General features: G+C 46.3%; 2 protein-coding genes across 3 annotated transcripts in view; one reads left to right on the forward strand and one right to left on the reverse strand.

The window, feature by feature from the left end:
* The window catches only part of RPRD1A (regulation of nuclear pre-mRNA domain containing 1A), a 1,137,547-nt gene that overhangs the window by 161,061 nt on the left and 949,298 nt on the right, over window positions 1-27,188 (reverse strand). The window lies entirely within an intron of this gene.
* The window catches only part of MOCOS (molybdenum cofactor sulfurase), a 49,322-nt gene that overhangs the window by 4,882 nt on the left and 17,252 nt on the right, over window positions 1-27,188 (forward strand). Inside the window, exons 3-11 of the mRNA XM_049769722.1 lie at window positions 928-994; window positions 2,305-2,946; window positions 6,422-6,498; window positions 7,205-7,404; window positions 8,638-8,754; window positions 14,107-14,544; window positions 18,327-18,489; window positions 20,193-20,271; window positions 24,938-25,062. Coding sequence (XP_049625679.1) covers window positions 928-994; window positions 2,305-2,946; window positions 6,422-6,498; window positions 7,205-7,404; window positions 8,638-8,754; window positions 14,107-14,544; window positions 18,327-18,489; window positions 20,193-20,271; window positions 24,938-25,062 — 1,908 coding nt within the window. The remainder of the gene's footprint in view (window positions 1-927; window positions 995-2,304; window positions 2,947-6,421; window positions 6,499-7,204; window positions 7,405-8,637; window positions 8,755-14,106; window positions 14,545-18,326; window positions 18,490-20,192; window positions 20,272-24,937; window positions 25,063-27,188) is intronic.

The following is a 27,188-nucleotide window of genomic DNA, read 5'->3' on the forward strand; positions in this document are numbered from 1 at the left end:
GCCCTTGTTCCCAGTTTCCCACCCACCTTCCCAGTCCTACCTTTTTGGCAGGAACAAAATATTTTATTTTATATTTTTTGTTACAATGAAATGCCAAAGGAATTATTAAAATAATATTTCTTTTTATTTTTAAGTGATATTTTTATTTAAACACTGTGATTACAAACATGATTGTAGTTGGGTTTCAGTCATAAAAAGAACACCCCCCCCCCCTTCACCAGTGCAACATTTCCACCACCAAAGACCCTACCTCCCCCACACCTGTATTCGAGACTGGCTTTCTACTTCCCTCACATATTGACATTGTTATGATAGTTCTTAGTGCAGTTATTTCTCTAGCTACACTCACCACTCTTTGTGGTGAGCTTCATATCGTGAGCCGGTCCTTCCAGCTCTCATCTCTGGGAATTATTTTAATAATGTCTTTTATTTTTCTTAATATAAATGAGTGAGATTATTCTGTGTGTCTCTCTCTGACTTATTTCACTCTGCATAATAGATTCCATGTATATCCATGTTAAAATAATATTTCAATAAAAGAAAGCTTGTGAAAATTATATCTCATAAGGGGGTGGCCATTAAAATAACTGTCTGAAGGTTTACTGAGCTGTTAGTTTTTTTAGATTTTATTTTATTTATTTATTTATTTATTTTTTTTTTTTTTTGTGGTTTTTGGGTCACACCCGGCAGTGCTCAGGGGTTATTCCTGGCTCCAGGCTCAGAAATTGCTCCTGGCAGTCACGGGGGACCATATGGGACACCGGGATTCGAACTGATGACCTCCTGCATGAAAGGCAAACGCCTTGCCTCCATGCTATCTCTCCGGCCCTAGATTTTATTTTATTAAATAAAATAAAATTTTTAATTGAATCACAGTGAGATACATGATTACAGATTTGTTCATGGCCTCGTCTCTGTGACTTCCAGGGAACCCTCACAGTCAGAACATCAGCAGCAAACTCACGCACGACACGGTGGAGCAGGTGCGCTATAGGTGAGTGGTGGGGGTGTGGCATGACCGGGCGTGCTGGCTGGGGATTCCCTTTGACCACCTGCCCACACCCCGTGAAGATTCAAGCTGCTTTCAGAAGATCCCCTTCTTCTGTGCAGAGATGAGCTTGGGAACCGGAAGGCAGGAAGATGAGTATGCAGGCATGGGACAGGGGCAGCCCTCAGGTGTGCCCAGCTCCGGTGTGGTGCACCAGGCTGGTGCTAGAGTGACAAGGACTCCCCTCTATTTTCTTGACTTACTTGTGAAAGGAAAAAGTTTTTCTCGCTTCTCTTTCTCTCTCTCGTGTGCTTCAGTGGTGTTCAGGGGTCACTCCTGGCTCTGCACTAAGAAATTATGCCTGGCAAGCCTGGAAGGGTCCATATGGGGTGCCAGAGATTGAACCTGTGTAAGCCCCAGGCAAGGCAAGCACCCTACTCACCGTAATATCTCTCTAGCGCTAGCCCTTTTTTTTTGGATTTTGGGTCACACCCTGCAGCATTCAGGGGTTACTCTGGCTCTATGCTCAGAAATCGCTCCTGGCAGGCTCGAAGGACCATATGTGTTGCCAGAATTCAAATCATCCTTCTGCATGCAAGGCAAATGCCTTACCTCCATGTTATTTCTCTGGCCCCTACCGCTTGCTCTTACCATTGTTTCACAAAGCATCTTTATTCATTTCCTTTGCCCCACCTCTTTTTTGTTTGTTCGTTTGTTTGTTTTTGGACCTCACCGAGTGATGCTCAGGGGTTACTCCTGGCTATGCACTCAGAAATCGCTCCTGGCTTGGGGGATCATAAGTGATGCCGGGGGATTGAACCTCAGTCCGTCCTAGGTTAGTGTGCAAGGCCGACACCCTATCGCTTGCGCCACCGCTTCGGCCTCTTTGCCCCTCCTCTTAAGCATCATCAGTTTTCCACATGGAATCATTGCTGAAAATCATCTCCACTGGGTCAGTGAAGACAGTTTTGAATTCCTTCCGATTAGGAAGGGATGTTGTTCACTGGAGGGTGACCAGAGTAAGAACCGCATAGACACATTCATGTCCACACTTGAGCGAACCAAGGCAGGATTCTTTCCATAAGGTGAAGGATGGCTGGGGTTTCTCTTACCCCACTCCCAGGTTTTGGGAGGCAGGCAAAAGTCCCAGTTTGGACTCCTTCACCATCTCTTCTTGCCTCTCTCTTCCCCTGCCCCAACTTCAGCTATGGTGAGATCGGAGTTGGGGTGTGTGCAGTGGCTGTTGCACTGTTCAGTAGAGGACAGCTCCCACACTCTGACCCTGACTGGCCATGACTGACCTGTGCTCCCTGCAGGATCCTGGCTCACTTTCATACCTGCCCTGAGGAATACAGCGTCATCTTCACAGCAGGCACCACGGCTGCTCTCAAGCTAGTGGCTGAGGCCTTCCCATGGGTGTCCCCAGGTTCTGGGCACAGCGGAAGCTGCTTCTGCTACCTCACCGACAGCCACACCTCCGTGGTAGGCATGAGGGAGGTCACCAAGGCCCTGGGCGTGCCTTCAATCCCGGTCAGCCTCGAGGACATGGACTCAGCTGAAAAACAGAGCCCGGACACGGGAGATCCTGACTGCCAGGTGCCGCATCTCTTCTGCTACCCAGCTCAGAGTAACTTTTCAGGAACCAGGTACCCGCTCTCCTGGATTGGAGAGGTCAAGTCTGGCCAGAGGCAGCCAACCAGTGTGCCTGGAAAGTGGTTCGTGCTCCTGGACGCGGCCTCCTTTGCCAGCACTGCACCCCTGGACCTGTCTGTCCACCCGGCCGACTTCGTGCCCCTCTCCTTCTACAAGATCTTCGGCTTCCCTACTGGCCTGGGTGCATTGCTGATCCGGAACCCCGTGGCCTCACTGCTGAGAAAGACCTACTTCGGGGGTGGCACAGCAGCCACATATCTGGCTGGAGAAGATTTCTACGTCCCCAGGCAGGCAGTGGCCGAGAGGTAATTCTGGGCAGGGAGGTCCATCCTGGCAGGTGTCTCCTGCAGGGTTGTGCAAAGAGAAGCCTAGGCACCGCCCTGGCAGGGGCACATGCCGTAGTTGAACTCAGATCTGGGAGGCCGCTGGGTGAACTCTGCTCCCCTGTGTGGTTGCTCCAGAGCCAGAAGGACAAGGGCTTGCAGATAAGCCGTGCATGGGGGTAGGGAAGGTCTTCCGGAGCATAGGCGAGGCCACCAAACATTGCCCAGTGCACCAACAGGAGGTGGCAGTGACCAGGCAGCACTTTGCAATGACGACACTGACACTGTTTGGAATTTGCATGCTGATGGCAGATGACTCTTCTGGGTTCTGCTCTTAGCAAAAAGAAACAGTTGATACCTAGGCCTCCCAGACTTGTGGGAGCATTATTCATAACAGCCTTTACAAACGACAAAGGCAGGCCGAGGGCAGGCAGCTACTGACCCCCAAGTGACAGACACCTGAATGTGGAAAAGCACCAAGCATTCGGCTAGGTAGACCAGGGCGAGGAAAGCCCATATAAGGGCTTAGTAAAGGACATTTAACATGCACATGTACATCAGTGCTGCAGCCACACAGCAGAGCAAAAAATGTCCTGCTAGGGATGAATAAACTCAAACAGGTTTACAGGAACTGGAGAGCAGGTGGCCTCTCAGGGAGAATTCTGCTTGGAAAAAACCCAAGATAATCCCTTACTTTAAGATTATAAAGTAATCGTTGGGTGCGACCAACAGTTGGGCTGGTTACTCACAATGTCCCTGGCTAAGTAAATCCAGTTCTAGAAAGGTATGTGCTAATTTACAGGGAGTTGAATGTGACAGGAATGAAGGAAATGCAGAGGCTGACTAAATAAAATGGCCAAGTCTGTGCTCACTGGTCTGTTTAGGCAATTTCACTGCCTGGACACAGACTACTGTGTCTGCCTCATTCTTTGTGATCAGTCAGCCCTGTGTAACAGGACTGGTAACTGACTCAGGAGGATATCTCCCATAATTTATTTATTTTTGGGGGGGTTTAGAAAACTAGTTAAAAGGAGTTCCTTGTTATTTTGGGGGGCAAGGGGAAGTCATACCTGGCTGTGCTCAGAGATCATGACCTTATGGGAGTATTGTGGATTGAACCTGCTTGGTTGCATGCAAGGCAAACTCTCTACCTACTGTGCTCTCTCTCCAGTCCTGTTAAAAGGATTCCTTAGAGTACTATGATAATTTTTTTCATATTATTAGAAGACATAATTAAGAATTTCAGGGCTGGAGAGATAGCATGGAGGTAGAGCATTTGCCTTGCATGCAGAAGGACAGTGGTTCAAATCCCGGCATTCCATATGGTCCCCTGAGCCTGCCAGGAGCGATATCTGAGTGTAGAGCCAGGAGTAACTCCTGAGTACTGCCAGGTGTGACCAATAAAACCAAAAAAAAAAAAAAAAATTTCAGGAAGTGGGGCCAGAGTGCTAGCACAGTAGTAAGGTGCTTGCCTTGCATGTGGCTGACCCAGGACAGACCTGGGTTCAATCCCTGGTCTATCATCTGGTCCCCCAAGCCAGGAATGATTTCTGAGCACCTAGCCATGTGTAACCCCTGAGTATCACTGGATGTTGCCCCAAAACCAAAAACATAAAAAGAATTTCAGTAAATAATTAAAAATAACAGCAAGCAAAAACCTAAAGATTAGGGGACAGAGAGCAGAGTACAGCAGGTAGGGAACTTGCCTTGCATATTACCAACCTGGTTCATTCCTCAGCCTCCCATATTGTTGCCCAAATATCATCAGGAGTAATTCCTGAGTGAAGAGCCAGGGTTAACCCCTGAGCATCACCAGGTGTGACCCTACAACAAAAACTAAAACTTACATTTATTTTGAGGGGCTGGAGTGGTAGCACAACAGGGAGAACATTTGCCTTGCACACGGCTGACCTGGGTTTGATCCCTGGCATTCTATATGGTAACTGAAGCCTTCCACGAGTAAATTATTTTGTTTTGTGATGCTCAGGGGTTACTCCTGGTTATGTGCTCAGAAATTGCTCCTGGCTTGGGGACCATATGGGAAGCTGGGGGATCTAACCGTGGTCCGTCCTAGGCTAGTGTGTGCTCTGGCCCCACCATGAGTAAATTTTTTTTTGGGGGGGTCACACCCGGCAGCGCTCAGGGGTTACTCCTGGCTCAATGCTCAGAAATCTCTCCTGGCAAGCTCAGGGGACCATATGGGATGCTGGGATTCGGACCACCGTCCTTCTGCATGCAAGGCAAACTCACTACTTCCATGCTATCTCTTTAGCCCCACCGTGAGTAATTTTTAAGTGCAGATCCAGGAGTAACCCCTAAGCACCAGTCGGTGTGGCCCAAAAATCCCCCAAAGTTTAAATTCATTTTGGGCTGGGCAACATCAGTTGCTCAATGAGTTGTTGTAATATTTGAATAGACATCATAAAAAATGAGTGAACTAGATGAGAAACCAAAATAAAACATCGAGATGATAAGAACATATGAAACAGGAGCTGAAATGATAGTAGACTGTTTGTCTTGCATGAGCCAACCTGGTTTTGATTCCTGTTAGCTCGTATGGTTCCCTGAGCACAGCCCTGAGTGTAGAGTCCGATTAAGCTCTGAGCGTTGCAGGAGTGACCCCAAAACAAAACTAAAAAAGATACGGAGCAATGCTGATCAGATATATCTTTAAAATACAAAGGTAATAATTTAAGATAGCTTGGGTTTAGAAATTTAACAAGTTAGGGGCCGGAGAGCTAGCACAGTGGTAGGCCGTTTGCCTTGCAAGCAGCAGATCTAGGATGGACGGCGGTTTGAGTCCCAGGAACCCATATGGTCCCCATGCCTGCCAGGAGCGACTTCTGAGCACAGAGCCAGAAGTAACCCCTGAGCGCAACTGGGTGTGACCTCCCCCCCCAAAAAAAAGAAAAGAAATTTAAAAAGTTAATACCCAAGGGCAAATCTGTGGGCATAGTAAATGAATGTTTTTGTACATCTACAACTATTAAAATCTTTTCAACCAGGCCAATATTTATAAGTGAGGAATGAAATGAAAACATACGTGATAGCCCAGAAGATCCACATCACCTGAATGAATGAAACTCTTGTAACTTTTCTACACTCACAGACCTTGAAATCACTACTGGAAGAACCTGCTGCACTGTGAGAAAAACCGAATGTGTTTTTCCGAATGTCCTGAGTGTGGTGCCCTCTTGTGATTAAGGGTAGAATTACAAGGGCAAACAATACGGTCTTACCAAATCCACAAGTGTTTGAGAGCCCTTCATCAACACTATCAGCTCCTCCTGAAAGAGCTGCAGAGCATATCCAGGCCAGTGTTAGGCCAGTGTTGTGCAAATTCCTTTGTCCTGAAGGCTGAGCAGCAGAGGGAAGGAAGGGATTTCTAGTTTACAACTAAACTTGCACAGGAGAAACTGTTCATAGTTTGACCTTGTCCCTCTCTCCGTGGTTGCAGGTTTGAAGATGGCACCATCTCGTTTCTTGATGTGATAGCTCTAAAACATGGATTTGATGCCCTGGAACGCCTCACTGGTCAGTGGACCTTTTTTACATCTGCCCTTTTTTGTGATCTCTTTTCAACCCTTTGGTTGAAATTATCTGCAGATTTATGTACCATTGTTCAACAAAAAGAGGATGGCAAGGAAGAGTTACAAGATACAAGAGCTGTTATTTAGTACTCAATATGACTTAATATGGATTGCAAGGACCAAGCCATTCATTTAAAATATGTAATTTTTTTTTGGGGGGGGTCACACCCGGCAGTGCTCAGGGGTTACTTCTGGCTCTACACTCAGAAATTGCTCCTGGCAGGCTCAGGGGACCATATGGGATGCCAGGATTTGAACCACCGTCCTTCTGCATGCAAGGCAAGCATCCTACCTCCATGCTATCTCTTCGGCCCTGAAATATTTAAATTTAATTTAACTAGTTAAGTCATTAAAATGATTGACAGGAGACTCATTTTTTCAGGTCAGTGATATTACCCTCTTTTAAATGCATGTGTGAGAGGCTGGAGTGATAGTACAGTGGGTAGGGTGCTTGCCTTGCACGCAGCTGATGCCAAGTTCAATCTCTAGTATCCCATCTGGTCCCCTGAACAATGCCAGGAGTAATTCCTAAGTGCAGAGCCAGGAGAAGTCCATGAGCACCTTTGGGTGTGGCCCCCAAACAAAAACTAACAAAAAACTGTAAGTTTGAGGAAGCTCCTGATTTGCTGGCATTTCTGCTTTTCTTCGAGGTGGGATGGAGCACATCAGACAGCACACGTTCACCCTGGCCCAGTATACCTACACCGCTCTCTCTGCACTTCAGTACCCCAATGGAGCCCCCGTGGTACGAATCTACATTGACTCTGGCTTTGAAAGCTCTGAGGTCCAGGGTCCAATCATCAATTTTAATGTGCTTGATGAGCTAGGCAATGTCCTTGGCTACTCAGAGGTGAGTTTTGTTTTCTTTTCCATTGTATAAATTTTGTTTTGGGGCCAGACTCAGTGATGCTCAGGGATTGCTCCAGGGATCACTCCTGGCGATGTTCAGGGCTCTGTGTGGGGTGCCAGGGATTGAATCCAGGTCGACCACATGCAAGGCAAGTGCTCTACCCACTGTACTATCACTACAGCCTACCTCCATTGTTTACTCCTATGTAGGTTGAGATAGAATGATTCTGTGATCCAGCTTAAAGTCAGGGGCATCATGGAAGTAAAATGAATAAGCCAGAAGCCCAACACACAAACCTGTAGTTTGGTAGCTACAGAGCTGTTCCACATCCCATTACACTCAGATTCCATTTCTTTTTATAAAAAAACTTTTTGTTTGTTGTTTGGGACATACCCAGCGGCACTCAGGGGTTATTCCTGGCTCTTTGCTCAGAAATCACTCCTGGCAGGCTCATATGTGATTTCAGAGACTGAACTCGACTTAGCCGTGTGCAAGACAAGTGCCCTACCCACTGTACAATAGCCTAAAATTTTTTTTATTAGTCACTGCGAATGCTTGGGTTTCTGGCACACAATCTTTCAATATTAGGCTCCATTTTGTTTCTTTGACTTGAAAGTATGGGCTCTTTACTTGGAATTTTGAGGGGGTGCGAGACCATACACAACATTATTCAGGGAATACTCCTAGTGTAGTGCTCAAGGTTTGCTCCTGGTGGTGGTGTTCAGGGAACACGAGGTGCCAGGGATGGAATCAAGGGCTCCTGCATGTAAAGTGTGTGCCCCGACCCTTTGAGCCCTCTCATCGCCTTTTACTTGGAATTTTCCCTAGATTTGATATTTTCTCTTTCCTAGGTATCCATCTGCAATTCAATTAAACTCTAATCCATAGTAGTGTTCTCTAAAACATTTCATTAGTCTGACATGGATCATGATACTTTAGAGCACAACTTGAGGCTTTTCTTTTCATTCTATGGTTGAAAGGTCTGTCTGAAACTCTCAGACAGGGAGATAAAGTGAACCTTCCTTTTTAGGGGGGCACCCACAGTGATGCTCAGGGCTCATTCTTGACTTGTGTTCAGGGGTCACTCCTGAACTGGCTTAGAGGACCGTATGGGTTTCCACGGAGTATGTCTGGGTTGGCAGTGTTCAAGGCAAGTGCCTTATCTGCTGCTCTATCTTTTCGGTCTCTAAGTGGACCATCCTGACATAGTTCTTTGTTCTCGTGCACCCGCAGGTGGATAAGATGGCCAGTCTTTACAACATCCAGGTGCGAACCGGCTGCTTCTGTAACACAGGCGCCTGCCAGCGACACCTGGGGATAAGCAATGAGATGGTCAAGAAGCACCATCAGGTTGGTGCTGGCTGGACTCCAGGATCCGACGCTGGTCTGTAGGGTTACGGGTTGGCTCCGCGGTACAGCACTGGTTGCTTGTGGGAGATGTTTGTTTAGATCACTGATGGCACTGTTGGTGCAGCCCACTGTGTCTGGGCTGATGTGGGGTGTAGGCTGGGGCCGATTCTTATTTCTCATAGTGCATTTGTGGCTGTGCAGAAGAACAGGGACCAGTGAAACGGAAGGCTTCAGGGTAGCATCTCTATGGCAGTGTTTACTTTGAGGGCAAATATAGAATTAAATCCTTAGGTTTTAAACCAAAACACTGAAGAGATGCAGATCTGGGAAATAATCCACATGCACACGCACATGGAGGGAGAAACAGATTTTCAGGACTTCCCACACATTTGCCCTTTGCTCCTAAGAAGCAGCAAGCTCCTTGGAAGTCCAGAAATGCAAGAGAGCCTTTTCCTGAAAATTCCAAGCATTTATTAGGAAGGAACAGACCACACCCGGAGTTGGGATTAGGTCATCTAAACACCAATCCAAGGTGCATTCAAGATGTTTCCAACTAATGAGTAAGAAAGCATATATTGAGTGAGGTGGGATTAGATCAATCCCACAATCCCATTAGTCTTACAGGCAAATATGTAAAGACAGAAAAGGTCATTTTTTTTTTTTTTGTGGTTTTTGGGTTACACCCGGCAGTGCTCAGGGGTTATTCCTGGCTCCAGGCTCAGAAATCGCTCCTGGCAGACACGGGGGACCATATGGGACACCGGGATTTGAACCGATGACCTCCTGCATGAAAGGCAAACGCCTTACCTCCATGCTATATCTCTGGGCCCAGAAAAGGTCATTTTTTTCATTTGCTTTTTAAGTCAGTCATCATGAGTTACACAGTTACAAAGTTGTTGGTAGAGTTTCAGTCATAAAATGTTCCAATATCCTTCCCTTCACCAGTGCACATTTCTCGCCACCAATGTCTCCAGCCCATCCCCATCCTTCCTCTATGGACACATTTTTCTTCTCTCTCTCTCTCTCTCTCTCTCTCTCTCTCTCTCTCTCTCTCTCTCTCTCTCTCTCTCTCTCTCTCTCTCTCTCTCTCTCCCCCTCCCTCCCTCCCTCTCTCTCTCTCCCCCTTTTTATTTCTTTTAGATATCGTGGTTTGTAATTTTTTTTAGTGAAGGAATATCATGCATATCACTTTTCCTCCATACCCAGTTCTTGTCCACAGTGACATTTCCAACTCTCGTTGTCGTAGTCATTCTCTGTCCTAACTGCCCCCCCCCCTTTTGTTTGTTTAGTTTTGGGCTATACCTGGAGATGCTCAGAGGTTACTCCTGGCTCTCTGCTCAGAAATCGCTCCTGTCAGGTTTGGGGGGACCATATGGAATGCCAGGAATTGAACCCGGGTCCGTCCTGGGTTGCAGCATGCAAGGCGAATGCCTACCACTGTGTTATCACTCTGGCCCCTTCTATGGCTTCTGGGTATTATTATCATACTATTATTTTTATATGCTGCAAATGAGTATAGACATTCTCTGCTATCCCTCTCCAGAAAAGTTTTTTTTTTTGTTTGTTTGTTCTTTGTTTTTGGGTCACACCGGCAGCACTCAGGGGTTACTCCTGGCTCTACACTCAGAAATCACTCCTGGCGGACCATATGGGATGCCAGGATTTGAAGCACTGTCCTTCTTTTTTTTTTTTTTTTTTTTTTTTTTTGGTTTTTGGGCCACACCCGGCGGTGCTCAGGAGTCACTCCTGGCTGTCTGCTCAGAAATAGCTCCTGGCAGGCACGGGGGACTATATGGGACACCAGGATTCGAACCAACCACCTTAGATCCTGGATCAGCTGTTTGCAAGGCAAAAGCCACTGTGCTATCTCTCCGGGCCCACCACTGTCCTTCTAAGGCAAACGCCCTACCGCTGTACTATCTCTCTGGCCCCAAAACTTTTTTTTAATCTTTTTTGGTTTGGGGGCCATACCCAGCAATTCTTAGGGTTTACACTTGGCTTTGTACTTAGGAATCTCTCCTGCTCAGAGGACTATATGGGATGCCAGGGATTAAACCTGGGTTGGCTGTATGCAAGGCAAGTGCCCTGCCCTCTCTACTATTGCTCTAACTCCATTAAATAACTTTTAAATTAAATAACTTTTTAAATAGTCATTTGTTGTATAAATATAAAATATAGAGTCCTAGGGTTAGGGCGCAGCCTTTCTCATCACAGTCCCTGTAGCCCCTTGGCCAGCGGCGGGCCTGAAGGTTGCTGGATAATGGAGGAGAGAGTCACGAGCAGTTAGATGAAGTTTCAGGAGACAGCCAGTCTTATTCCACGGCCCTAACCTCCATGTGCATTTCTCCACATGGCCTCTAAGCTAAGTTTTTCATGCAGCCTCTTTCAGCTGCCCTCCATTATCCTTGCTCCCCTTCTCCCCAGGCAACACTTTTATTACAAACCTCAGACCCCTCCCTAGTGCGATTGGGTCTGACCATTCAGGTGGGATAAATGGGAAATTGGGGGAGAGGATACCCACAGTCATTTAAGTAAAGTTGTTACAATATCCTTTTTTTTTTTTTCGGGCCACACCCGTTTGATGCTCAGGGGTTACTCCTGGCTAAGCGCTCAGAAATTGCCCCTGGCTTGGGGGGACCATATGGGACGCCAGGGGATCGAACCGCGGTCCTTCCTTGGCTAGCGCTTGCAAGGCAGACACCTTACCTCTAACGCCACCTCACCGGCCCCTACAATATCTTTTATTTAATATTTTTTATTTATTGAAGATAATGCATCACATAGTTGACATCTGATCATAAAACAATTGTTTCAGGAAGACCAAAAGCAACATGATTAAAAAAAAATAGAAAATTGAAAGAAAAACTAAAGAGATGGGAGAGAAAGGAAAGAAAATGTTCAGTGGCAAGTACATTTTTGAAAATTATTGAATCACCAATGAACTCATTAAAGCACTAGCAGAAAGTTTAGTAAGCTCTTTTTTTTTTTTTTTAAAGGATGAGAGTTAAAAAAATACAGTAAAAAAGGTGTGGGTGGAGATTGTTGTTTGCATAGGGCAGCAAAATTTGGGGGAAACGAGGGGCCGGGCGGTGGCGCTAAAGGTAAGGTGCCTGCCTTGCCTGCGCTAGCCTTGGGCGGACCGCGGTTCGATCCCCCGGTGTCCCATATGGTCCCCCAAGCCAGGAGCAACTTCTGAGCACATAGCCAGGAGTAACCCCTGAGTGTTACCGGGTGTGGGCCAAAAACCAAAAAAAAAAAAAAAACAAAAAAACAAAATTTGGGGGAAACGGAAGGGAAAAGCCTTGGCCTAAATACAAAGAGACCTTACCCCTGAAATTTTCTGGCACAAGACCCACTCAGGGCTCCAGGCATACTCGGCTGTCCAACCCCTGATTCATTCTCTGTGGTCCTGGTAAAATTTTTTCAAAGGTTCGCTGTTGTTGGTGTCAGGTTTCTGTAGTTAAAGATTCTGGGATTCTGCGCATCTTCTTCATTGAAATCTGGATGTTGTTGAGCGTCCTCTAGAAAATTGTTGCAATATCTTATCTATAGTTTCTGTCCCTCCTTACTGTTTGATATTATTTCTTTATTTGGAGGCGGGTTGGGCCATCCAGCAGTGCTCAGAAGTTACTCCTGGCTATGCTTTTAAATATTGCTCCTAGCAAAAACAAAACAAAACAAAAAAAATTAGTGGGCCTGGAGAATAGCACAGTGGCGTTTACCTTGCAAGCAGCCGATCCAGGACCTAAGGTGGTTGGTTCGAATCCCGGTGTCCCATATGGTCCCCCGTGCCTGCCAGGAGATATTTCTGAGCAGACAGCCAGGAGTAATCCCTGAGCACCGCTGGGCATGGCCCCAAAACCAAAAAAAAAAAAAAAAAAAAAGTTGCTCCTAGGGGCCAGTGAGGTGGCGCTAGAGGTAAGGTGTCTGCCTTGCAAGCGCTAGCCAAGGAAGGACCATGGTTCGATCCCCCAGCGTCCCATATGGTCCCCCCAAGCCAGCGGCAATTTCTGAATGCTTAGGCAGGAGTAACCCCTGAGCATCAAATGGGTGTGGCCCAAAACAAACAAACAAAAAAAAATTGTTCCTAAAATATATATATATGGGCCCGGAGAGATAGCACAGCGGCGTTTGCCTTGCAAGCAGCCGATCCAGGACCAAAGGTGGTTGGTTCGAATCCTGGTGTCCCATATGGTCCCCTGTGCCTGCCAGGAGCTATTTCTGAGCAGACAGCCAGGATTAACTCCTGAGCATCAGCAGGGTGTGACCCCCCCCAAAAAAAAGAACACAAATGGGTGTGGCCCAAAACAAACAAACAAACAAAAATTGTTCCTAAAAATATATATATAATAAAATAAAAATTGCTCCTAGCAGGCTCAGGGGACCATATATGGTGCTGGGGATTACAAGGGTTGGTTGCATGCAAAGAAAGTACATTATTTACTATACTATTGCTTCTACCCTCTGCCCCCCTCTCTCTTTATTTCCTCTCAATTTCTTTTCTCACTATACTCTGGGGGTCGTCCTATTCTCTCATTTTTTTTGTTTGTTTTTGGGTCACATTCGGCAGTGCTCAGAGGTTACTCCTGACTCTGTGCTCAGAAATCAATCGTGGCAGGCATGGGGGTTCATATGGGATTCTGGGATTTGAACCACCATTAGTCCTGAATCAGCTGTGTGCAAGGCAAAAGCCCTTATGCTATCTCTGTAGCACCCCATCCTATTCTCTCTCTCTCTCTCTCTCTCTCTCTCTCTCTCTCTCTCTCTCTCTTGGGTCACACCTGGCAGCACTCAGGGGTTACTCTACGCTCAGAAATTGCTCCTGGCGGGCTCAGGGGACCGCATGGGATGCCGGGATTTGAACCACCATCCCTTTGCATGCAAGGCAAATGCCCTACCACTGTGCTATCTCTCTGGCACCCCATCCTATTCTCTTTTTTAAGGTGCCATTTTGTTTTGTTTTGTTTTGTTTTTGTTTGGGGGCTATATCTGGCAATGCTCAAATAGTCCTGGCTCTTTACTCAGGAATTGCTCCAGGTGGGCTCAGAAGACCATATGGAATGCCAGGGGTTGAACTTGATCTTTAGCACACAAGGCAAATGCCCTGCCTGCTGAACTATCACTTGGATCCCTTTACCACCTTCTAAATAATTTAAATAGCCACCTCTTGTATTGATGCCCAAGTTAAAGTTGAGCAAGTCTGGTCTGGAAAGTGAGACCAGCTGGTTAGGGGGTAGGCCTCGGGCACTTAGCACTCCCAGGTGTCGTAAGTCCTGCCCTGGGCCCTTGCTCCTGTGTTCAGGGTACCAGAAGGACCCAGTCACTTAAAAGAGTTTTTCTTTTTAACTCCAGGCTGGTCATGTCTGTGGAGACAATGTGGATCTCGTGGATGGGCAGCCAACAGGCTCTGTGAGGATTTCCTTTGGGTACATGTCCACACTGGAGGATGCCCAGGCATTTCTCAGGTTCATCATTGCCACCAGACTGTGCCCACCCACTGGACGGCTTCTCCTGCAGGCCCCTGTGGGAGAGGCTGGAGCCAGAGCCGTGGATGTCAAGACTGCTGCCCTAGACACTCGCAGCCTGTCACCTCAGGAAGATGTGTGTTTAGATGCCGGGGCCGGCAATGACTTATCCTCAGTGGAGACCCATGATGTGTGCCCATCTCTGCCCGAGGACCCTGGTACCCAGCAGGCCCCTCTAAAGAGAGTTGTAGGAGTCATGGAGGAGGGCACCCATGTCATCACCAATCTTTATCTCTACCCTATCAAATCCTGCGCTGCCTTTGAGGTAAGGTTTGAGGGCAGCAGGGCTGCATTTCACTCTTTATTGAATTTCCCTTTTGATAAAAAGAAGGAAAGCGAAAGAAGTGAAGAAATGCACGTGAAAGACAATTGGAATAATCAGATCTCTGCCATACTGCTGCCTTTCTTGGTTTGGGTTTGGCCTTGATGGGGACCCCAGAGAAGAGGGACCCTGTTTGTCCCAGTGGGAAGAACTAGAACTTATCATAGTTACAAGGCAGCTCTCTCAGAGTACACACACGCTGGAGCATTTAGTCTCTTTCATCCTGTAAACAACAACTTGAGGTAGATGGTCAGGGGTTTCCTCAGTAATATCTGGGCATCACTGAGGGGTATTTTTGTTTTATTGTTTTGTTTTGGGCCACAATTCGAATGCTCAAGGGTTACTTCTGGCTCTGCACTTAGGAATCACTCCTGACAGTGCTTGGGGACAGGAGAACCACATGGGATACAAGATATTGAACCTGAGTTGGCTGCATGCAAGGCAAGTGCCCTACCTGATGTACCATCTGTCTAACTCTGAACTCAGGTTTAACCATTTTGTTCAGTTCACTCACTAGTGAATGAGAGAGAAGCTTTTGAACCTAGGTTTGCTGGCTCCTGGCCTTTGTTTTTCAGTGAACCACAGAGAGTCTGACATTTTTTTTTTTTTTTTTTTTGTGGTTTTTGGGTCACACCCGGCAGTGCTCAGGGGTTATTCCTGGCTCCAGGCTCAGAAATTGCTCCTGGCAGGCACGGGGGACCATATGGGACGCCGGGATTCGAACCGATGACCTCCTGCATGAAAGGCAAACGCTTTACCTCCATGCTATCTCTCCGGCCCCTGAGTCTGACATATTTTTGCAGGTGGGTTAGTAGGACTTGCCTGGTACACTAACCCCAAATCTCATATTCTCTCCACTGGCCAACCCAAGATGTACTGGCTCCATCTGTCATCCTCCAGGCTTCAGGCAAAGGCTCCGGAGCTTCAGGAAGGCAGGTGCTCTACTCTTAATGGACACTCCTTGGCAAGGTGCTTTATCACCTGCATTCTGGTTGGTTCTGTGGGAGCCTGGCGCCTAGCCTGAGGCCACACACAGGAGCTGAGGCACCTGCCTGTCTCTGTTGCCTGTCAGCCTGTTTTTAGAGCTGAGCCTGCCCTGAGGAATTGCACCACACAGAATCACAGGCAGGAGTTTGTGCCCAGGACAGATGGGCTCAGTAGCTGTTCAACTTTGCTAAAAGTCTCCCATTCACTTGGTCATTTGAAAACCACCCAGTGTACAACTCAAGGGAATTAGATAGGAAGCAAACATTCCCCAAGAGATAGAGCTGCTCAGGGGGTTGAGGCCAAGAAGCCAAGAGGTGAATGTGAATAGAATTGCCCATCGATGTCTTAGTCCATTGGGCCGAACGGCAAAGTAGCCCCAGCTAGGTGGCTTGTCAGCATTTGTGCCTCATACTTCAAGGAGCTATAAGTCCAAAATCAAGGCTCTTTAGACCTGAAGTCTAGGGAGAGCTTTTATTTTATGTAGGGATGGGTGGGACACAACTGGAAGTGCTCAGGCGGCCCTGTGTGTTTCTGGGAATCAGTCTGGGGTTGATCTTGTGCAAGACAAGTGCCTCAACCTCTGTCCTATCTCTCTGGCTACTCAGAGGATTTTCTTTGCATTCATGAGTATCTGTCCTGTCACCATGTACTCTCCTTGTGGAAAGCTGAGGGAATCCTCAGGGTCTCTTTATAAAGGCCCCAATGTCATTGATGAGGGCTTCACCCTCACAACTTCATCACTGGTAAATATCTCACCTCCTAAAACTATCAACACTTGAGGCCAGAAGTTCCAAACATCAACATTCTGTCCGTGACTGTGTGTGTGGCCTGTGGACCTTTTGAGGAGAGGATGTTTCCTCTGAGGCCTAAGAGAGGCATAGAGAGAAGGCAAAGGGGCTGTGAGGTTTCCTGAGGTGAGGGGCTCAAGGCATGAGAGACTCTAGGAGGGGTAGTAGTGAGGATAGGTATAAGTTCCTAAGAGAGCAGGGAGGTACAGAAGGGTTCTCAGCAAGGGAGTCCCATGACCTGAGTTTGGTTTTGGGAAGATTGTGCCAGAGCTGAGTGGGAACTGGGTTTCGGGAAGATGAAGGAGGAAGCAGGGAACCATCACCAGAGCTGCTGAGGGGGAACCAGGGAGAGAGTTTAAAAGATCAGAGCCCTTGCTTTGCATGTGGGAGACCTAGACCTGGGATCCCTGACAGAGTACAGTCCACAGGTGACTGACCCTCGAGCATGGGCCATGAGTAACTCCTGAACACTGTGGAGTGTGGCCCCCAAACAAACACAGTCAAGATGATGGTAGCTGTGGTTGGCCAGGCCAGGCAATGACTGTTCCAGGCATCACAAGCCCTGCTTCGGTGGTGAACCAGCCTCAGTAAGGCAGCCACTAGGGGTGCAGTTGTGGGAACCCCAGCACAGCTTTGTGAAGCCACTTGTGGGTACAAGAGCCCCCTGGGTAATCATGTACCACCCCAGACTGAAGTGATGGCTGTAGAGGTGGGAGAAGTAGAAAGGTCAGGAACCCTTTTGATGGGGGAGTCGGTCTGGGACATGAGAGTGAGGAAGAGGCATAGAGAGGTCGGAACATCAACTTGCTAATAGGGGCCACTAGCACTAGCACCCTCAGCAGTCTTCAAGGGAGCGTGCAGGCTTGCAATAGAAGTCAGGCTGCACACCTGCTAGCTGTAACCCACTACTCGATCTTTTCAGTTCCTTTGAGATACAGCACAGAGCTTGGGGACCAGGCAGTATGGGGAATTGAACCCAGGCTGGGCCAGACTATGCCTAATCCCTAATACTGAACTCTCTCCTGCCATTCTCTTCCCTGCTTCTTTTTATTTTGATTCTACATGAACATTCTTTGTTTTGTTTTGTTTTTGTTTTGGGCCACACTCAGCAGTGCTCAGGCATTCCTTCTGGCTCTGCACTCAGAAATCAGTCCTGGCAGGTTCAGAGGACCATATAGGTTGCCAGGAATGAAACTCAGATCAACCAAGTGCAAAGCAAATTCCTATCTGCTGTGCCATTACTCCAGTCCCTGAGCACTTGCATTTTAACTTTGTAAAAAAATATCGAGAATGCAGAAAAATTCACAAAATTCACAGAAAAAATTCAATGTTGTCATAATCTGCACAGGAAATCTATCTATAGGGTCAGGTTCCACTAGACTGCACCCAGCAATGGAAAGGACATGTGGAAGGCCTGGGAGAGTGTATTGGGAGGGGGCTGGAGAATGAAAAGGAAGAAAGGGAAAGAAGATAGGAAGGACTGACCAGGGGAAGAGGAGGGGGAAGGAGTATGGGAGAGGAGATGAGGGATTAAGGGAGTGAGGAGAGGAGAGGGGAGGGAGAGATGAAGGGAAAGAGGAGAGGGAGGGAAGAAGAGAGGGAGGGGGAAATGGAGGAGAGGGAAGTGGGGAGGGAGGAGGGGCAGAGGAAGAGGGGACAGGAAGGGGGAAGAGGAGGGAGAAAGGAGGAGGGAGAGAGGAAGGAAGGAGGGGAAAGAGAAAGGGATAGAGTAGGGGAGGGGTGAAATAGGGGAGGGAAGAGGGGGCAGCTCAAGTGGGGAGGGGTGAAGTGGATCTGGACTATGTAGATTATGCAGTCTTTTCTGCATTGTCCTGTCTCACTAGCCCTTTCTTCCTGTAAGAGTGCATGCTGGATTCATGAAGAACATCTGTGTTGGTGGACCCGTTGCGGCGATGTGAGACCCTCAGACGTGCTCATGTTTTTGTGTAGGTGACGAGTTGGCCTGTAGGAAGCCAAGGTCTGCTGTATGACCGGAGCTGGATGATCGTGAATCACAATGGCATTTGCCTGAGTCAGAAACAGGAGCCCCGGCTCTGCCTGATCCAGCCCTTCATTGACTTGCAGCGAAGGATCATGGTCATCACAGCCCAAGGTGTGAACAGAGGGGCTCAGAGTCACACTCAGAGGGATGTAACACTGACTTTTCCTCTACCCAATATTAAAATAATCCTAAAGTACGTGGTTATGTCTAGGAGAAAGAGGAAAATGTTTGTTCCCTTGTGTGCTGGGACATTTCTCGGGAGGTAAATCTCATAGTCCACCCAGAAAGTAAAAAGAATTTGAAATGATGCATCTTTGAACTTGTATTCCTTTTATCTTCCCTTTAAAATTTTACTTTTTAAAATTAAGACCCCACAGTTTCTAAAGTTGTTCATAGTTGAGTTTAAGCATACTTGTTCCAGCACCAGTCCTAAACCCAGTGTTGTGTTTTTTGGTTTTTTTTTTTAATGTTTTTTTTGGGTCACACCCGGCAGGCTCAGGGGTTATTCCTGGCTCCAGGCTCAGAAATTGCTCCTGGCAGGCACGAGGGACCATATGGGGCGCTGGGATTCAAACCAATGACCTTCTGCATGAAAGGCAAATGCCTTACCTCCATGCTATCTCTCCGGCCCCAAACCCAGTGTTTTTAAAGCTTCCTTTAAAAGTTGTTGGGCCCGGAGAGATAGCACAGCGGCGTTTGCCTTGCAAGCAGCCCATCCAGGTCCAAAGGTGGTTGGTTCGAATCCCGGTGTCCCATATGGTCCCCTGTGCCTGCCAGGAGCTATTTCTGAGCAGACAGCCAGGAGTAACCCCTGAGCACCACTGGGTGTGGCCCAAAAACAAAACAAAACAAAAAAGTTGCTTGAGCCAGTCACCACAAAGAGTGGTGAGTGCAGTTAGAGAAATAACTACACTAGAACTAGCATAACAATGTCAATGAGTGAGGGAAGTAGAAAGCCTGTCTCATATACAGGGTGGAAGGGAGATGAGGGCATTGGTGAATTGATGATGGAATGTTCTTGAGTTTGGGAGCTTCTCCCAGAAATGTTTATCAAACATCCAACAGTTCTCCAGTCGCTGGTGGTTTAGGTGACTATCCATAGGTGGATCAATTCTGGTCAGGTGCAATCAAGGTTTGCCCTTTAACCCATGTACTCTCTCTATCTGACCATATGACAATTTTATGTACAGAATAGATTTTTCAGCTTCTCTCACAAAGGTTGTTTTGTGTGTGTGTGTGGGGGGGTCAGGTGGGATTGTGCTACTTAGGGCTTACTTTGGTTCTTTGTTTAGGGATCTGCTAAAGTCTGCAAGGCAATCACCTTATTCACAATACTATTTCTTTAAAAATTTAGGGGGAAATGTTTTATTTAGGTTTGTTTCATTTCTTAGAAAGAATTCACGTGGATGCTGGGCCCAGGGCTCCTGAAAACAGGCTATCTCTGCAGAGTGAGCCTCACACCAGCTCTTCCTGCAGGATGAAGGCAGCTTAGAGCATGGAGAGCTCGGGATGTGGGTTCTTAGTGGAAAGAAACCTGGACTCATAGGATGGGGAGGGACTGCCCCAGAGCAGGGATTTCTGAGGCTGCTGCTCAAAGCCTCTGCTGTCCGCAGCACCAATAACCCAGAAGGTAGGTCGCTAGTGAAAAGCCTTCTAAGACAACAACAACAACAACAACAACAACAACAAAAGCAAAAACAAAAGACTCAACCTTGCCTTTAATTTAACTCATTTCCAAGCTCTTTACACTCCCTCTGCTGCCAGTATGGCTTTGTCCGCATGAGGGTAAACTCGTCTCTACCTTGTTCCCCTAGGGATGGATCCTATCGAGGTGTCTCTGGAGGAAAACAGTGAACAGGTTCCGATTTGCCAAAGCAAAGTCTGTGCAGACAGGTGAGACATTGGGGCAGAAGATGTGGGGGTCTGTCTGCGGGTTGTGCCCTGAGGAGGTACTATCTGCTTGCTGCTGTCTCATTCCCCCCACCCCAGCTTCTTGCCCCCTTTCAGACCAGCCCACTGTGCTCCCTCTATGGGACTCGCACTCACTCCTCCCCCCTGCCTGGAAGACATTTTCCTGAGTTATCCGACCCAGGGGGCCTTCCTCACCTGCATTCAATTTCACATCTCTCAAAGCTCTGCTGCAAAGCACTCTTCCAGTGGACCTCCCACAGGTTTCCCCCTCTCCTTTGAGCTGGTGTGTTTTTCTTTGCATCTGTTTTATTGCCTCTTTTGCCTTCAGAACAGGGTACTGTGGTGTGGGAACCACAGTGCAGAGTAGGCATGGGGATGCCCAGTGGAGGGGCTTGGCTCCCATTTTTAAGGGACTTGTTGAGAGTGGAGAAATGGGAAGTGACTAAGGCCACACAGGTAGGAAAACCAGCTGAGCACCAGTGAGAAGAGCATAAATAGGACAGGGTGGAGGCCTGGGCCTCGGTTGGCATTTGATATATATTCTGCAGATTTCATCTCAGATGAAGAGAGGAGGAGGGAAGTGTCAGGCTACTTATCATTTGCATATACTTTAGAGACAACAATTCATTATAATTCACATAGTTGTGGGTGATTGTCAAATCTGAATCAGGGATGGTCAATTATCTACTCAGTTCTAGGAATTAAAGAAAATGAGGACAAACATCATAACGTTTCAGTTTCATTTACTGATTATAATTTAAAATAGATTTCTCAAATACACTAAATTTCTGCATCCATTAAATAAATCTAATCAAAATAGCAAATGTTCTTTTTTGTTTTGTTTTGTTTTAGGGCTACATTCAGTAATGCTTAGGGTTTAGTCCTATCTCTGTGCTCAGGGATCATTCCTGGTGGGGACTCAGACCATACACGGTGCTGGGAATTAAACTTGAGTTGTCCGTGTTCAAGGCAAGAACCTCTGTACTATTGCTCTGCCTCAAGTTATATTCCTTTTTCTGCTTCATGTATTTCTTGTCATATAAATCAAGAAATGAAATCACCATAAGTGACTCCTTTTTTTTTTTTTTTTTTTGGTTTTTGGGCCACACCCGGTGTGTGCTATGCGCTATGTGCTTCTGGCACATGCGCTCAGAAGTCGCTCCTGGCTTGGGGGACCATATGGGACACCGTGGGATCAAACCACGGTCCGTCCTAGGCTAGCACTGGCAAGGCAGACACCTTACCTCTAGCGCCACCGCCCGGCCCCCCATTTTTGTTTATGTTGGAGTCACATCCACAGGTGATCAAGGGCTTCTTCTGGCTCAGTGTTTGAGGGACCAGGTGGTACCAGCGATGGCATTTGGACCTCCTGTATGGAAAAAGACATGTGCTCCAGACCACTGAGCTCTCTCTCTCTCTCCAGTCCTTCTAAATGGGACTCAATTTGTTAGTGTCCCTGGCTCATGCAGGCCTAACTAATGATTGATGGGAAGGTGACAGGAGATACTGTTGTGGCAATTTGGGATCTGAACACATACACTTTCTCTTTGAACCACTCATCACGGCATAGCCTCAGTTTGGACAATGTATTACCCAGTTTTGCACATCAGTGTAATAAATCTCCTGGAGAGAGAATAGATCAGACATGGGGGGATACATGCAAATCTTGACCAGTTTCATCCCTGGTTGCACTTTCATCGAGCTTTATCTGAGAGGAATTGCATTTTCTGGTTATGGAGCTTTTCCAAATAGCTAGATGTTAAGCTTCTCAAGTTTGAACCATCGGTACTTAATATAATGACTTTTCATCATGAAAATTGTTTAATGTTGGTCACAACCTCTCAAAGTGCTGGATGACTGTGCTCCCACAGTGCTGTTTCTTCTTCCCTTCCCATAAAGAAAATCTCAGTAAAAAACAAGAATAACTGGGGGTAGAGATAATAGAGATAGATAATATAGTAGGTATATATATATATATTATATATATATATATATATAATATAGTAGGTAGGGTCTTGCTGACATGGGTTTGATCCCTGGCATCCCAGATGGTCCCCCAAGCACCAGTAAAGTAAGAGTGGTTCCTGAATGCAGAGCCAGGAGTAACCTGTATACTGCCAGGGGTGGGCTAAAAATTCTAAAACAAACAACAAATTGATCTTGTAATGGTCAATAATGGCAATTTTGCATTATAAATTATGGTGGTATGCTCTTAAACTAAAAAAAATGATTTTTGTTTTGTTTTGTTTTTTTTGGGCCACACCCGGCGGTGCTCAGGGGTTACTCCTGGCTGTCTGCTTAGAAATAGCTCCTGGCAGGCACGGAGGACCATATGGGACACCGGGATTCGAACCAACCACCTTAGGTCCTGGATCGGCTGCTTGCAAGGCAAACACCGCTGTGCTATCTCTCCGGGCCCCCCCAAAAATGATTTTAATCCTATTTGTCTTCTGCATTTTCTCTCCTTCCCTCCTATGGTTGCTATAGTTACGGCACCTTGGTCGCAGGTGCCACTAGTGATTGTATTCTCAGTGATGCTGTGCTTGTCCACACCAGCAACTCATTCCTTCAGTGGTGTAGTAAACCCGTTCTGGTTGTAATACTTGCTGGGGGTTGCATTGCTGGCTGAGGTGCTCACATGTCTCTTTAGTTGTGCTTGAGACACGTGGCTAAAACACTGGCGGCTGCACACACTGCCATGGTGCCTAGGATCCCAAATAGCAGAGCTGCTAGAACTATGCTCAGTGTATGTGGGTGAGGCTCAAACTCAAAGCCTCATGCTTATCAGGCAGGTGCTTTTGCCAACAAACCACCCTGAAAATCCTTTACATTTTATCTTAAAAGTCTGTAAGATCAGGGCCGAGTGATAGCACAGTGGTAAGGTATTTACTTTGCACGAGGTTGACCAGGGACAGACCTGGGTTTGATCCCCGGCATTCCATATGGTCCCCCGAGCCTGCCAGGAATGATTTCTGAGCACAGAGTCAGGAGTAACCCTTGAACGTTGCCGAGTGTGGCCTAAAATCCAAAAAAAGAAAAAAAAGGTCAGTAAGATTGGAGGCTGGAGGAGAAAACAATCCAAAAACTAGTCTACAGAATGAGCTCATTATAGTCAGGGTCTGGTGTGTGACTTGAAGACAGGACACTCTAGTGGAGGATGTAGAACATTGTGTACATAAAATCCTATCATTATAAGCATTGAAAAATAGGGCCGGAGATAGCACAGCGGCATTTGCCTTGCAGGCAGCCGACCCAGGAACTAGGTGGTTGGTTCGAATCCCGGAGTCCCATGTGGTTCCCCTGTGCCTGCCAGGAGCTATTTCTGAGAAGACAGCCAGGAATAACCCCTGAACACTGCCGGGTGTGGCCCAAAAACCAAAACAAACAAACAAAAAGTATTGAAAAATAAAGAAAAGACTGGGACTAGAGAGATAGTAGAGTGATTAAGACACTTACTTTGTGCATTGGCTCACATACAGTTAGAGTCTGGGACCAAATGGTTCAAAAGCTGCAAGAAATATTCCCTAGTACTGTAAAGTATGACCTTGGTTCCCTAAGCCCATTAAAACATATTTAAAAGGGGTGTGTGCAGGGGACGGTGAGGTGGCACTAGAGGTAAGGTGTCTGCCTTGCAAGCGCTAGCCAAGGAAGGACCATTAAAGGAAGGACCGCGGTTCGATCCTCCAGTGTCCCATATGGTCCCCCCAAGCCAGGGGCAATTTCTGAGCACTTAGCCAGGAGTAACGCCTGAGCATCAAACGGGTGTACCCCCCCAAAAAAAAGGGGGGGTGCAGAGATAGTACAGTGACAAGGCATTTGCCTTGCATTTGGCCAACTGGGGACTGACCCAGGTTTAATTCCCTGCATCTCATATGGTTCTCTGAGCCTGCCAAGAGCGATTTCTGAGCAGAGCCAGGAATGACCCCTGAGCGCTGCCATGTGTGGCCTAAAAACCAAAACAAACCAAAACAAAAAAACAAACAAAATAAAACAACAACAAAAAAACAACAAGATTGCACAATTTTTTGTAACCCAAATGTACTTTTTTGGTTTTGTATTCTTTTCCGCTTTGAGCTTATTCTTAACTCTGTACTCAGGAGTCACTCCTCGTGGGGATAAGGGTACCATATGCAGTACCTGAGAGCTAACTTAACCTCCCAAGCAGGGGAAGTGTTTTATTTACTGTACTAATCAATCAGGCACCAAGAAATATACTTTTGTTGTTGACTTACAAGTATAGGTTTCTGTCAGTCTGCGTGCCCTGGACATTTGAGGAAATGTCACATTCCATCTCATACTAAAAACCAGGGCACTTATGTGTCTGGATTCAAGAGCTTTGCATAGCAAACCACTGTTCCATGAGCTCAGATTCTCAGGCTATAATTAATTTAAACAAGGGCTTTCAAAAGGAACTTCTAAGGCTTTTTATCTGATCTGATCCCTTTGTACAAGTCCCAGTTCTCAGGCATTCCCAGACCTTGGCCATCCCTTTATAGTTTCTAAGCACCCCTGGCATTATCAACTTTCTTTCCCCCAGACCCGATGCTTTTATAATGTCATGTTATATTAACTTTATGGTGTTTGGATTATTATACAAGGGAATGCAATAGAATATTCACTACTCTTTTTTTTTTTTTAACTTGGTCAGGGTAAATACTTATGATTGTGGAGAAAAAATTTCAAACTGGTTATCAAAGTTTTTTGGCCGTCCATGTCATTTGATCAAACAAAGTTCAGACTTTCAAAGAAACGCAAAGAAGAAACACAGCAAAGGTAACACACTTCACATTGGTTCTTTGGGGAGAGGAGCTAAGGTTTAACTTCGCTTTTGTCAAAGTTAGTCTGTGAAATGATTGATAGGGTGATCTGTTCATTCTCTGCAAATGGAGTGCAGAAAAGTGTTTTTCAGACGTGCAGAAAAGTGTTCTGGTGGCTCTGAGCAGACTCTGTGGTTTCCCTGATGACCCCAAGGGCAGATTTCTTTTTAATTCTTTCCCAAGGCAAGATATCTAACCAGCCATTCTGTCTCTGTCCACTTGTTCTGACTCAATCTTGCATAGTTGGAAGCACAATTCTATTTTTCTATTTAAAAACATTATTGTTTGCTTGCAATGACGTAAGAAGGCCTGAAATATTAGTCTTGGCTCTTACCAGAAAATTTTGAGATCTAGGTAAATCCTTGTACCTCATGATGCCTTAACTAATGTAGACCTCAAATAATCAAATTTTAATGTTTCACCTTTTTTATTTTTTGTCATAACGGTCATTAGATTAAGTACAACATAGAGAAGAAAGTGTTTTGAAACAGAGTAGTCTGGTTTGTGAAGAAGAGACCATTCCCTGATCAAGTGCCCCCTTCTCCAGGAAGCCTCACATGACTGCTTTTTCTCAAGTCAGTGCCCCCTACTTGGACCTCTCTGGCCATTTTCCATACTTATTGTTCTCTGAGACATTTTCACTTCCTAAAAGCTGCACATTTTTCTCCATTATGCTATTTATGAGCTACCCTTCCTTGATGACTTTCTAAGTTCTGAAAGAATAGGGTTTTAAACTTAAAAAAATTTTGTATTATAAGGCCAAGATGTATCAAGTTGTTCACATACAACTTTTTCAGGCATGAATGTTCTAACACTAATCCCACCACCAGTGTGATCTTCCCTCTACCAATGTTCCCATTTTCCACCCACCACCCAAGCCTTCTTTCTCCCTTAGCAAGCACAAACAAATTTACCTCATTTTGGTTAGAGAATAGGATTTGCCTTGGTCCTTACTGCTTTCCCAGTGCTTAGGATAACACTTGGCATATAGTAGCTACTCAACAAATACTGGAAAAATAAATGAATGCATGAAAACATGAATCATTGCATGTTACTGGCTTGTGCAGGGATGACCAGGCCTAGTGACTAGGTCTTAGAGAGAGGTTTGTAAGTTTATGTAGTATTTTGACTCTACTGGTATGCAGGTCTAACTTGCTGGAAGGAAGATAGAAATTCCCAAGATATCTGACAGAGAGGAGTCAGAGTTTCTGTTCAAGTTGACACTGTTGTTACATGAGAAACAGTCTGTTTGGGCATGTTGCAGTCAGTCACAGAACCTCCTGAATAGTCTGTTTGCTGGACTGGCTGAGGAGACTCAGCAGTGATCAGAGTCCTTGGGGAGCTTATTTTAGAGGCTGTAACTCCTCAACACTGTAGCCTGCAGGGCGTAATAAGAATCATGAGTACAGATAAGGTGGGGAAGGGGGCTGGTTAAGTGATTTGATGCTGAGACATTCGTCATTGTGTCCAGAAGAACTCTTGGTGTGGAAGCTTGGGCAGGTGTGTGTGTGTGTGTGTGTGTGTGTGTGTGTGTGTGTGTGTGTGTGTGTGTGTGTGTGTGGGAGAGAGAGAGACAGAGACAGAGAGAGAGACAGAGAGAAGAGAGACAGAAAGAGACAGAGAGAGACAGAGAGAAGAGAGACTGAAACACAGAGAGAGACACAGAGAGAGAGAGGTGGGCAGAGATTGTTCTCAGTGGGAATAGGAGGCACAGGTAGTTGCAGGGGAGAGAAGTCAGTTTGTGGCTTGATGGTACAGGAAAGGAGTGTCATTCTGTGACATTTCCTGTTTCAAGGATGCTGTCTTGGCATGTAAGGAATCTGATGGTTTAGATCAGTGTTTCCTAACATGGGTGAAACAGTTCCTGTTCCTTGGCATAAAGGAAGCTGGGGATCACACCTACATTGGCTACATATAAGACATGTGCTTGAATTCCTCTACTATCTCTCCAACCCCCAATACTAGGCTCTTAGCAGATGTATGAGATACAAATATCTTATCCATTTTAGGGGAGATTATCTATTCATCCTATTATTATTTTACTTTTATAAGCCTTTTAGCTTGATTTAGACTTGAGTAGTT

This window comes from Suncus etruscus, chromosome 3, assembly GCF_024139225.1.
Source record: "Suncus etruscus isolate mSunEtr1 chromosome 3, mSunEtr1.pri.cur, whole genome shotgun sequence".
NCBI classification, from domain to species: domain Eukaryota; kingdom Metazoa; phylum Chordata; class Mammalia; order Eulipotyphla; family Soricidae; genus Suncus; species Suncus etruscus.